Source organism: Lygodium microphyllum, chromosome 3, assembly GCF_053477565.2.
Source record: "Lygodium microphyllum isolate KBCC chromosome 3, Lygodium_microphyllum_v1.1.10, whole genome shotgun sequence".
Lineage (NCBI taxonomy): Eukaryota > Viridiplantae > Streptophyta > Polypodiopsida > Schizaeales > Lygodiaceae > Lygodium > Lygodium microphyllum.
In genome coordinates, this window is record NC_141137.1 from 101,753,572 (window position 1) to 101,767,080 (window position 13,509).

The 13,509-nt window shown below is 38.6% G+C and overlaps 1 protein-coding gene across 1 annotated transcript in view; it reads right to left on the reverse strand.

The window, feature by feature from the left end:
* LOC148038680 (NAD(P)-binding Rossmann-fold superfamily protein) overlaps positions 1-13,075 on the reverse strand; it is a 70,315-nt gene extending 57,240 nt beyond the window's left edge. Inside the window, exons 1-2 of the mRNA XM_087674300.1 lie at positions 13,057-13,075; positions 12,880-12,963 (exon numbers count right to left, since the gene is read on the reverse strand). Coding sequence (XP_087530426.1) covers positions 12,880-12,918 — 39 coding nt within the window. The 5' untranslated portion in view covers positions 12,919-12,963; positions 13,057-13,075. The remainder of the gene's footprint in view (positions 1-12,879; positions 12,964-13,056) is intronic.
* Positions 13,076-13,509: the final 434 nt, after the last annotated feature.

Sequence of the window (13,509 nt, forward strand, 5' to 3'; positions counted from 1 at the left end):
GAGGCATGGAGAGCTCGAAAGAACTTATGGGTCTGACATGCACTATCTTGCAAGGTCTCTGTTAGATGTTGCAATTTGGCCTGCTGATACGATTTTAACTGGAATTCTTTAATAAGATCGGCCACCCGCAGGGCCAGTGCAAGCAGAAATGCATCATCCGGAGTGTCCATCAACAGGGAGCGAACCAAAAGCAGCAAGTCCTCCGCTGCCTGTTGACGGCGCCGACAAAGAGAGGCATGATAGATCCCATATTGCCGAGCAACCCGCTGCACATTAGAGAGCAATCGGTCAAATGACGCAGTGCCCTGAGAGAAAAAGTCCAAGGAGAATCTGTCAAGGATTTGCTGCATATAGCCCTGAAAAATTGTATGCTTTAAGTAGGAGGAGTTGAAACGCAAAGGGAGTCTCTCCAGAAAGTGCTTGAATGGGGCAATGGGTTGTGCAAGCAACTCGAACTGCAGAGGGAAATGGTCCGACAAGACATATTGCTGCAACACTTTTATTTCGAGCACACACACACACACTCTCTCTCTCTCTCTCTCTCTCTCTCTCTCTCTCTCTCTCTCTCTCTCTCCATAATAGGTAATTGCATTAATTATGAAAAAAATACAAGGTTACATGATTACAAGCTGCAGGATGGCTCTGGGCCATCATGCATAAACTCGCTTTACAGAAGATCAAATAACTAAAAGAGCACAAAAGTCATAGCAAAGAAGCAGTAGAGATTCCTGTATGCCAAGAAACCAAGACCTCCCTGAAAAAGAGATCAATGTGCTGAATAAGGTGCTCTATTGCACACTCCAATTTTAGGAGAGTCTTGCCTATTTTTTAGGCTTCACTTCTCAATTGTTCGACATTCACACAATCACTGACTTCTGCTGTCTCCCACCTTCTCTCTTTCTGTCCCCTTACTACGTCTACATCTGTGAGCTAAGCATTGTTTCAGCTGCTCTTAGCAATATTCGATGCCTCATGAGAAAAGATAAAGAGAGACGAATCTGGACTATCCAACCACGTATCCCGGTAATTTCCAGTACATATGGCAAAAAAATGCACTTTTCACACATCAAGGTCAAAATGGCATCGGGTGTAGACAAGGAAATCATGCTTAAATAATCCTTTTAATGATAACGATTTCTAAGTTTGCTCCATTGGAACAATAAACACAGTTGATACCCGCTTTGTTTTAGAGTTTCAGAATTTTTCTTTTTTCCTTTTCCTTTTCTTTCCCAGTCTCCAAACTCTCTACATAATGAGAAAGCTCAAGTCAACTATGTCACCTCATTCAGCTGAGTTCCTCATTGTCTTCACTCTTGCCTTCAATGTTTCTGCTTTTTCTCACATTCATCCTCTTCCACTACAACCTCTTACAATTTCCCCCTTTAGTGAAAGTAGGAAAAGAAATACTCTTCTAGTACAACATCTTACAATCATCCTCTTCCACTGCAACCTCTTACAATCCCCTCTTTAGTGAAAGTAGAAGAAGAAATACTCTTCCACTACCACCTCTTACAATCCCCCTCTTCAGTAAAAGTAGGAGAAGAAATCTAGATGCCTCTGAGTCCCCAAACTGTGTTTCTTTATTAATCTGCGCTACGTCATATGACTGTGTTTGTTATCTATAGACGAGTATTTATTTACATGGTACCAAAGCTAGGTACTCTCTAGAGAAACCTAGGCCCTTGATCGGAAAGCTCAACATTAGAAATAGAACTTTTAGAGGGAAGATGACTTCAAACACATCCACACCACTTTAGTCTCTAGAATGCCCTTTGCCAAGAATCAAGCAGGATTGGGCTTCACAACTTACCCCAACAAGGTTTTGACAGTGCTGGAGAGACATTGATTATCATGGTGTTTATAGAGCCTATGAGATCTCACAACCCAAGTACGATTTAGTTCTCATCCATCAAGCCCACCAACTAGAAGGTGACATCGTTTATTCACCTTTAGATTTAGGACACAAATCTATTGATTTTGCAAAAAGGACACAACCTCCACTTGGAGAGAGAGAGACACAGAGCACAAACCTTCATTTACTTCACCTCCTTCCACTCCAATGTCAGGTGCATAAGTGTTTGCTTCTATTTCCATTCCTTGTGTTTCTATATCCTTGAAAGATGTTAGTGATATTCAAGAAGAAGGTACTCTTCAATCTATTCATAACAATCTTAAGTCCTAAAGAGGACAGATACTTTTATGTAAACACAAGAAGAAAAACATATTAAAAAAACTCAAAGTTTCCTTCTTCAAGTCTTCCTTTGAGTTTTGTTTTTCAAAGTTAGAATGAAGTTGGTACATTATCATCTAATCTACAATTTCCTAAGCATGAATCTCCATTCACTTCTATTTCATCTACACCACAATTTCCAATCCACCCTTCTTTTCCGTTGCACCCACATCTACATTTACACCATTTTTCAATCACCATTCACCATTCCACCTGTCCAACCACACATCACACTGGGGGGATCTTGAAACATAAGTACATCCTATCTCTTTAGGTCCTCTTCTTTTGCACATCTTCATAGAGGAGTGCATTAGTGATGGATTTATCCCGCAACCCAACCACCCATGGGGACCTATACGCACAGGTATCCCACCCATGCATCTCAAGCTCCACCCTATTCTCCCATCTCTTAAGTGACCACAAAGTTTGCCCACACAACAATATCTACTAGGCCATCCTACAATTGTTTGGCATATGGACCATCAAAAAGCCAATCCCCTCCTTTAGGAAACACATCTAGAGTCACCGTGCTAAGCTCTTTGATGCCTTATGTAGCACCTAGTTACCCTCCTTTTTATCCCGTGGCACCCATCTATCCCCCTTTTCATCAAGCCATCCATCCATCTACATCAACCAAGCATGCCTTTACAAACAAGACTCATTTCACCAGGCCTAACTTTACCACTTGGTCTAATTTGATGTAGCATGTCTTGGATTCCCAAGGCTTGTGGGAGCTTGTTGAGGGGCACAAACCCCAGCTTTACCCTAACTGGTTCGCATATGATGTAGTTCACTCTTGGAAGAGCAAAAATGGCATAAACATACTCAAGTTGATGCAAATATTTATGCCTAAATTTCACTCTCAACTCCAACACTTTGACCTTGCCTCTATGTGTTAGGTACATCTAGTTAGTCGCTACAAGGCTCACAATCATACCCGACAAATCAAACTTGACCATGCGCTCCAAGAGTTCAAATTCACTGAGAGGGATGATTTGACTATCAAGTTGGCTGAGTATCAATGCTTGCTTGCCGAATTCGCCACCACTAGGTTACCCAAGTCAACTGATGATCAAGTCACTTTGTTCATGAATAAATACCACAAAGATATTTCAATTTCATTCAACAATTTATCTCCCAACCCTAATTACCCACCTTATATGAGTTTTGAGTATCAACTACTATGTTACACTCAACTATTTGATCAATTTCATAAGAAACCCCAATATTCAAAGGGGGCCTTTAGTTTCCAAAAGGTGAAGTAAGGTGGTGAAAAAAACACCACCAAGACTAAATCCAAAAGTAAGGAGCAAAAGTAATTACCCTTCAAGATTAAAATTGGGTTGGTAAAATGTTCCCAAAAATAATATGTACTATTAGCATTGCCAAAAGGTAGGCCATATTGATGACGAGTGTTGCTCAAAGCCCAAGGGCTATGACCCTCTTTTCCACCTAGGAACTCGAGTACATTAGGTGAGGACACTTTAGCCCCATCTCCACAGCCAAGAGGGGGTCATCCTCCACCCCAATAGGATAGACTTTCCGGTCGCATGCCGACTAGAGCATTAACCCCTGCTACACCCAAGGGGTTATGTGATTAGTCCACTAATGCCACTATTTTGAACTTTGGTCCATAGACACTCATTATCTCCCTTGAGAATAGACTTGATGAGTCCCCTACTCTTTTTGAGTTGTCTTCTACATCAAGTGTGCAGCCAAAAGTGGTTGAGCCACTTTCCCTAGAGATCCTCTGATCCAGTGGATCATCAAGCCTTCCTCTAGTTCAAATGTCAACAACACTAACCAAAGACCTAGCACACCTCCCACCTATGTATCTATTGATTCTTGCAAGGTCTGCTCAAGCCTAGCTTTTCTCTTCCGCTGCATATTTTTCCACTTACTTTCCTACATCTTTAGCATGCCTATTGAAACCAACCTTCCTCCTTGGAAAGGGTGGTAACAACCTGATTTAACAATGATTACAACAAGTAATTAATTCACATAAATTGAAATGCAAACTTTACCTCTTAAATCTTGAACAATGGTTAGCCTATTGACCCCAACACTGGTGCCCCTTTTGGTATTTATTTATCTTTTATTGCAAATGGATGAGAACACTGATCAAGAGAGTGTAACCTGTGGTCACCTTCAGTTTGGGGGCCAAAAATGGCTACACCAACCTCCAACTGTTATCACCTGTATCTTTCGGCCCTTCTGGGGCTATCATGTGCTTTGTAGGCCTTCAAACAACAATTTCCACCTTCTTGCCCAATGGCTAGAATAGACTTCTATCACCCCCAAAAAAAAAATTTCTCACTTACATGGGCAAGTTTTGCCAAGTAGCAACCTTCTAATCTCATTTTCCAACATTATCCAACTTATTAAATGATGCTAAAAATTTTAATTTCACACGTCAATAATTAATTTGGCTAGGCTAATTTGTCTTCCAAGTGTCCTTGAGTAGTTATTGAACCTTAAACTAGCATTAACTAGTTAATTAATACCAAGTCTCCAATGTCACCACATTGGCATTAGTGGCTAATAAATTGGTCTACGCCCAAATCTAACACTAGATACCACCTAGTACGTGTCAGGCATAACTTATTACAACTTTTGCCTTTGGCATCAACTAATATGTTGAGGTCCTGGATTCCACACTGAAATAATTGACGTGCATCTCACATGTGTAAGTCACATTTGCATGTTTAATTAGCTTTTAATCAAATGCTAAGCAAAGCAATAAATTTTTACTTCCTCGTGACATCTATCTTTTGGTAGTGGCACCGTTTCAAAATCCAACACATTGCACTCAGAATGACTTTTCATTGAAATTGAGATATGTGTATTTTATAGTCTTATCTGGTGTCTTTGCTCCTAACTTGTCTTTGCACGATTGGCACTAACCCTCATAGAATTGATCGGTTGATCTGAGTGAAGACTTGGATTATTCAACACTCGTTATCTTGGTTGCCCTTCCTTGAGGAAGCTTCACATCCTGGATCAAAAATGAGTATTTTCCTCGATGGGGCTTCACACTCTGGATCAAAAAGTAGTCTTTTGCTCCTAAGGCCAAGCTCTTGTCTTCCTGGAGGCAACCTTGGAAGCCATTCATTTCACAAGTTTTTAGATAGAGATGTAATTCACTCTTCCTCTTTGGGTGCTTCTCATCCCCCCCATCAACATCAACATCGGAGGTAAACTTTGTTATGAGGGCGATAAGAATTTAGCAAGGACAAGGATTGTCACCTCGCAACTTATAAGAGAATAACTTGAAGAAGAAGAAGAAAAAGAATAACTTATTTCTTTATTATAAAAGGATGAAGTACAACTATATATTTCTTGATGCGAGACAAGACCTTGATGCAACACTAGATCAAAGACAAGAACTAGAGATTTATGGCTTGAACTCGAACTAGAGAAGACTTACCTCACGAGAAACTCATAACTAGTGATGGTAAGACTAAAGGACTTCTACCCCAAGATCCCTATACTAGAGATAAAGAGATTAAGGAGAACCTTCTAAATGATGATATCATTGATTACATAAGCATTGCTAATATAAGCTATGCTAATTTAAGTACTGATGGAAGCATTCTTCTAGAAGCTTCTAATCAATGTTCTAGAACTTTCTTGAACCTTCTAAAAGCTTTTAGAAGATACTAGGTTTCTTGGTATCCATGACATTAGTCTCTTCTTTATTAGCAACAAGTTGCACAAGAAGCGGTGGGGTTTCTTGGTAAGGCTCTTGGCTTCAATGAATGTCGTCAATGAGATTCTTACTTTAGCAGGTACTCAGCAAAGATGGAAGGCTAGTTCCCATATTTGCTCACTAGCATCATACCCTTCCCATGAACAAGGTACTCAAGCCTTTTGCAACAAATTCTGAAATCAAAGATAGTCTCAACTTTGTAATTTGGGTGACCTTTGATTTCAATAGGTGGTGGGGAATGTAAGTTTCTCCCCCTTATTGAGGATGTATGGCAAGGCTCCAAGACTGAGACATAGAATACTAGGTAAATTCTCATGGATTGTGATAACTGGAGATAATAAGTGACTCAATTCATTTAGCTTATGATCTTGAATGGCCCAAGCCTTTGATATCCACATTCTAGGAAGGCTCTCGGAAGGGCGAGAAAATCATAAATCTTCTCAGTAAATCCAAACTTGATCTCTAGTGTTATAAATTTGATATTGCATTCATTGTCAATCAGCATTGTCTTTCTATCTTTCCTAGACTTGTTGAACACATGATTTTAACTCCTCCTGAATCTTTGACAAGTGTTCAACTTGAGTCATAGCTACTAGATTCTTTATTGGGTGACTCAATGTCTAATTCAGGGTGTCTTCCATAGTTGATAAAGAATGGAGTTTGCCTAGTAGAGATATAAATAGCATTATTGTGGGGTTAGCCAAGGAAAGTAAATCCACCAATTACCTTAATGACAATTTATTGTACATTGAAGACATGGTTCCAACACTAGATTCTCTCTGTTTGTTTGTCCATTACTTTAAGGGTGGTTAGCCAAAGAGAAATTGGTTTGAATGCTTATGAGTTTGAGGAGACTTCTCCAAAAACTTGACACAAACTATGGTCTTCAATCTAAAACAATATCATCTAGTAACACATGATAACGGTAGATATGCTCAAGGAAGAGTCAGGCCGTGCCTTTGCCAATACTTGTCTCGTGAGTGAGGATAAAGTGTGCCATCTTGGTAAATCTATCAACCACCACAAGAATAGAATCCAATCTCTTAAAGAAAGACAAATAAATGTGAAATCCATAGAGATTCCATTTTGAGAGACAATAAATAGCCAAATCTTGTATAAAAATTTATCTTTTATTTATCACCCTCTCTTATTATCAAAAGATTATAAGCCCCACGAAGATCGATCTTTATGAATGCCTTTGCTCTTCCAAGTCATTCCAAGAATTCTAGGATCAAGGAAAGTGGATAATGATTCTTAATGTTATCTTATTGAGTCCTCTGTAGTCAACAAATACATCAAAAGAGCCATCCTTCTTCTTGATAAATAATATTGGAGCTCTTGCCATTGACTTTGAGTATTATATGAAACCCTTTGCTAGATTCTCATTAATACATTTTTCTAGTTTTGCCAATTTATCTTGAGACAAGTTGTAGTTTGGGCCAAACTAGTTGAGTTTTCTCTTGTAACTCAGTGGCGCAATCGTAAGATTAGTGTTACCGATTCAGCTAGCAAAGTATATATTAGAAAACTAGGATTTTTCTTAGTTGCTCTCATTAATAACTTTTCCCTAATGTAAGTTATTCTTCCATTCTCTCTTTTAATAAGTTCAACTTTTTGAATTTTCCAATTGATATTGAGATTGCGTAGTTTCAACCAAGGCAAACCAATGATGATTGGATTCATAACAGCCACAAGCATCAGAAACATTTAGAAACAAAATGTTAGAAACATGCTTCGTAAGTTTCTTTCAAGAGGGCATAAACTAAAAAACACAAGTTTTTTTATATAGGGATTTTTAATAGTTTTGACTAGAGAAAGAGATTCTAAACCTCTATGGAACGCTCTCTTAAACAAAGAATGGCCAATTGAGCTTGTGTGATAATAGAGTCAATTGAGAATAATACGTTACATTGACTTGTCACTTATGTCAAAGTTAGTCTTTGGACAAGCTATACTATAGTTTAAAACTCAAACATTATGATTTATATATATCATATAAAGAAAATTAAAATAAACATGTAAATAATCTATCTATAATATGCACTGAGTCAAGTTGCAACATCACGATTCTTATTTCAAAAGAAACTAACAAAATGTCAAAATTGAGATTGAATCATAATATATCATAAATAACTTATAAATGAGACTAAAGTCGTATAATAATTAACTCTCAAGATAAGAATAGATATTAGATTGGCAAAGTCCAATAACTAAACAAAATCTCAAAAAAATCACTCTCTCATCCAAAATCTTGACCGCTCATAAGTCATTACACATCATCATCATTATGTTTAACACTGCCCAACAGTTTTTATCAAAAAAACCATGTTTTGGGTTCCAATTCACAAAAAAAGACCCCATGTTTTTTACTCTCAGAATTGTTTCATACTTTAAGAAACGTTTCGTAAGTTTCAAACTAAAAGAAATGTGTTTCTTAGCTGCTATGATTGGATTACTTGGGCAACATATGATATTAAGTGCTACGTTTGTTACAAAGTCTCTCGATGCTAGTTTTATAGGATGAGTTTCATACTTGATATGACCTAAAGCAAGAGAACAGCCATCTATGATTTTTGCAAGTACTCAACTAGATTTCTCTACGATTGTGATACCATGTCTCTATGCAAACTTCTCATCCATGAAACATGCAAAGACTCTAGAGTCCAAAGGTCCTTTCATATCTAGTTGTTGATGTGGAGTATAAAGTATTACCGATAACATTAAACTTAAAGTAGCCTTAGTCAAGGAGAGACCTTCTAATAGTTCTTGATTTTTATCCAAACACATAGTCTCTATTGTAGCTAGGTATCCATGTTTTTCAAAAACGAGGGTACAGTAAAGCTTCATACTTGCAACCTCTTGTTAGAACAACATTAAGCAAAATGCCCGAGTTTTTAACAATATAAACATAATCCTTCAAAGAGTCGTTGATGCTTTTCTTAAGCTGACAATGGATTAAATTCGACCAAATCAATTTCCACATGCTCAATATTGGTTTTTTTCCCCTTGAAAAGTCATTGTTACCATGGAATCTAGACTTAATTAAGCCCCATAGTGCCTCTCTTAGCGTCTCTCACATAGCTGATTATCACATTCTATTACTTGAGAAATTAAGCCACTTCATTGTGTGAATCATTGGTATTGTTACCCAAAACTCTCTCACATCATCATTCAATCCCCAACGAATTTAGCTAATAAAATAATCATCATATCAAGTCAAATCACAAGTAAGTTGTCAGAATTTAAACACATAAACTAATGTTGATCTAGATCTATAACATAAACTTGTTATCTTGGTCTCCACAACTCTAGCTCTATCAATGTCTTCGGAGGTAGCTAAGAATTCTCAAACAAAAGCTTTGAAATTATAAAGTAAAGGACATTCCTTCTTAAGTAAGAATACAAAACAAGAGAGGGTTATACTTGAGAGAACTGCACCAATTAGCCCCACTTGAGAAGCATCATCAAGATAGGGCTCAAGTTACATGAGGATGAGCCACCATATCTACAACAAAAAACCTCTAAATGTTGATCTTGTTTCATTCAACTTATAATGTAGGCTAATCTTTGACGCTTTCCTATAACTAGAAAGACAGCTATACAAGATGTCAAAAGACTACCTTGATGTAGATTTGTTTCTCGAAGTTCTTAGAGTTGATTTTGAAGGTCTGAATAGCTAACCTCAAAGCTTGGGGTTTCTTTGCTTATAATCATGCATTACTCTCACGAAGTTTTTGAATTTATTCTTAAATATTTTGTAAAGTTGTGATGACACTTTTAATCACCATATCCAGCACAACTAGGCAAGATCAAGTATACAGTCTTGCCAAACTATTATGAGGGTAACAAGAAGTTCATAAGGATAAGAATTCTCACTTCATAACTTACAAGAGAATAACTTGAAAAAGAATAATAGCTTATTTTTTTTATTACAAAAGAATAAAATACAAAAATATATTACCTGGTATAAGATTGATGCAAGACAAGACCTTGACACAAGACTAGATCAAAGACAAGACAAGACAAAACAAAAACTAGAGATACATGGCTTGAACTAGGATCTTGCATGTCCCTCACAACTAGTGATGGCATGACTAAAGGGCTTATAGCCCAAGAACCCTATTTATACTAGAGTTGAGGAGGCTAAAAAGAAGCTCTAGATGATGAAATGCATTGTTAACATAAGCAATGTTTATGTAAGCATTGACGTAACAACTCTTCTAAAATCTTCTAAAACTTTCTTGAATCTTCTGGAAGTTTCTAATAAATACTAGGTTTCTTGGTGTCCAGCCAAGAACCATAATTATTCTACCATCTTACCTTTTGGAGCACCTCTATTTCTAACAATAATCCCCTAGAGCTCATAATGAAAACTTGTGTTACGTATGATCCTATGTCACACAACAATTGGTGAGAAGAACCACAGTGAGCAAATGCATGGGGAAGATGCTCTAATTAAGAGTGGAGCTCAGCATTATATCCCTATAGCAACTCAACACTTACTATAGAATTGTGAGCTTTCTATTGATGATGAAGATCAAGGTAGAAAATGTGATTATCAAATGATGGCTCTAACATACCCCAAAGTCCCTAAGACTCTAAGCACTTAGTCACATGAGATTTTACCAAGTAGTGAAAAGCCATCACTAAAGTGAATCTCGTTATACGATATGCATTCTTAGTGGTGACAATAAAAATCTGAGTACTAGGTGGAGGATGGTTTGAAGGACTGGATTCCACTCAAGGGTTTACAATATAGTGACTATCATACACAAGGAATTCTTGCCCTAGTGGATCCATAGCAGCATTAGGAAAAGGATGTGCAGTCATAAACTTTGTGGAGGAAGTATAATGCAGCTAGCTTGACAATTGTAAGGGAGTTGTCTGGGTAGCCAAAGGATAAGAGGGTGTGGCAATGTGAGAAACTTTGAGATATGCACATCAAGAATCTTCCACTTCTAGACCATCTCTCAAATTCATATATGATATGGTCCTAGATATCCTAATTAACTTACAACTAGTACCTACTCGTTGGAGGGAGTAACAAAGTGAGAATTTGACTCATACAAATTGTAAGAATCATATAAGCCTGACATCAGGTCTAACTGTGAGGAATGGATTGAATCACCAGTCATCCCCTTGATTTTATATCATTTCCTACTTGAGAGTTGGCCATACTTGCCGGCTGGTTGCCCACACCTTTCAAAGGCTCAATGCATGGGAAAATGAATGACAGGGCTCTAATGGATGCTATCTTGGGTGAAGCCAGCTGAGCTATCAAAACGTTAGATTGTGTTCTCTTGAAATTTCAAATCTTCACGGTAGCTCAAGCATCAAGAGCACCTGACTCTAGTACCATGTGAGAAGTTGAGATCGTAAGTGAGAACAAGTGGACTAACATAAGGCACACAAAGTAAAAACAACATGTATGCTGTATAGAATGAAATGGAGTGATAGTGAATGCACAAGCAAGGCAAAAGAATGGATGCTCAAGGAGCAAAGGGAGCCAACTGCAATGTAGCTGAGTTGAAGCAAAGGCTCAAAGCAAATGCAGCAGCAGCCCACACAAGTCTCTATGACTCAAGGTCTATAGATGTGGGGTGTTGAAAGAAGATTCAATGATACCACATATCAGTCAGAAGAGTGTGTCATACTCGAACAGACCCACAGCAAGCAGCCAGCCACTTGTAGATGTCGAAATATGTGAAAATCTGGATTTTGGATGCAATCAGCTGTGCAACAGTGGGGGACTGCAAAACACAGCAATGTGGCATAGAATGATGATGTAGCAGGCAGCAGCACCTCTGTTTGACAGCAGGACGGCAGTGTAACCTCCTAAATAGCAAAACACGGCAATCTCAGCAGTTTAAAAGATAGTGCATGCTGTGTTTGACAGCGAGCAGGTGCACAAGCTATGTTTGATAATGTGGCAGCAGGTCTGGCAGTTGTGGAAGGTCATGGCAGCTGTGCAAAGGCAACATTCAACAATGTTATGGAACTTGGTAGCTCACAGCAACAGGCAGACATTGAAGGCTAGTGATGGCAAAATAAGGTGGCTGAACTGCTCAGACTGAAGTTTCAGTGCTGAGATGCAATCTGAAATATGTGAGGATTTCCAAATTTATGTCCTAGCACTGCAATTATGTGGTAACTAAGGCCTCCCATATATCAGCATAGTAAAAGATATAACAGTCTATCATATCTGCATTGCAAGGCTTATATTGGACTGTAAACAAGCAATTAGGCCCAAACAACTTGGGGCGCCCTGGTGACACTTTCAGCAGGATCAATATGACAACTCGTTCTTCTGGCCAGTGTAAAGATGTGCCTGAAGGTTGCAGGCAGCCTTTTAAACAGCAGATATTACCAGGTCTGGACACAACACGTATGGGTCGCGTTGCAAATATGCGCAAACAGAAAACATGGCTCTCAAGCCCACTGAAAATAATGTATGGTACCAAACAACCAACCCCATGTTCGAAATGCTTCTACATACAGTTTGTGAAAGGTCACACTTTGAATGTAAAGTAACTTCCTCTGACGATCGTAAGTAACAGGCCGAAGCATCACTGAGTCTCGGAGACACCGTAAGTAATAGGCTGAAGCATCAATAAGTTTTAAAGTCATTGTGAGAAATAGACCGAAGCATCCTAAGAGACACTGTAAGTACGGATTGTCAACATTGAGTCTCAGAGACACTGTGAGTAATCGACTGAAGCATCGTCTCTTTCCTAGACTGCAGCCGAAGCAAGAAAAATGTTGCTGGGCGTATTTCTTCTAACAGTGACTTGAGAGCTGAATTATGGGAAGCATCTATCTGGTAAGTCCCTTACTGAAAGCTTGACTGAACGACACGATCGTACTGATTAAACAATAGACACGCACAACGCATGCAGCCGACAGAAGTGAACCGAAAGACAAGATAGGCACAGAGGCTCACCGACGTGATAAGCCCAGAGGAAAGAGAGACAGCAGCCATGCCAGTGCAGATGATGTAAAGAGTCTTCTTCGTCCTTGAGGAAGCCTGTGTATAATGAACAAACAAGCGGTCAGATGCTGTCACAGAAGAGTGGTGTGTCACTTTGCTGCAAATTGCAATCCTGCCTCCCAAACTTACACGTGTCACCACCACCCTCACTCGTTAGTAAAGTGAGCAGTTTCAAGATATAAGGAAGATAGCTCTCCAGAAGCTATGCCTTCAGGCATTTTGGGATTGTTCCTACCACCTTAAAACAACAACAACAACAACAACTACTACTACTACTACTACATGCACACACTCTCTCTCCCTCATCCTCATCCAACTTTTATCTTCTACTACTACTACTACTACTACACACTCTCTCTCTCTCATCCTCATCCAACTTTTATCTTTATTATTTAGGCTACTTCCTACCTACACCATATTTTGCATGTTTCACACAACAGTAATACTTGGATATATGTTCTTCACATAGGCATATCGGGCAAAGAAATGGTATGCTCCACTCGAGTAGTCCATAGTTACTCAACCTCAAGGTCTGCTATACCACCACCTCTTCTCTCTTAAACATAATGTGCCAACTCCTAT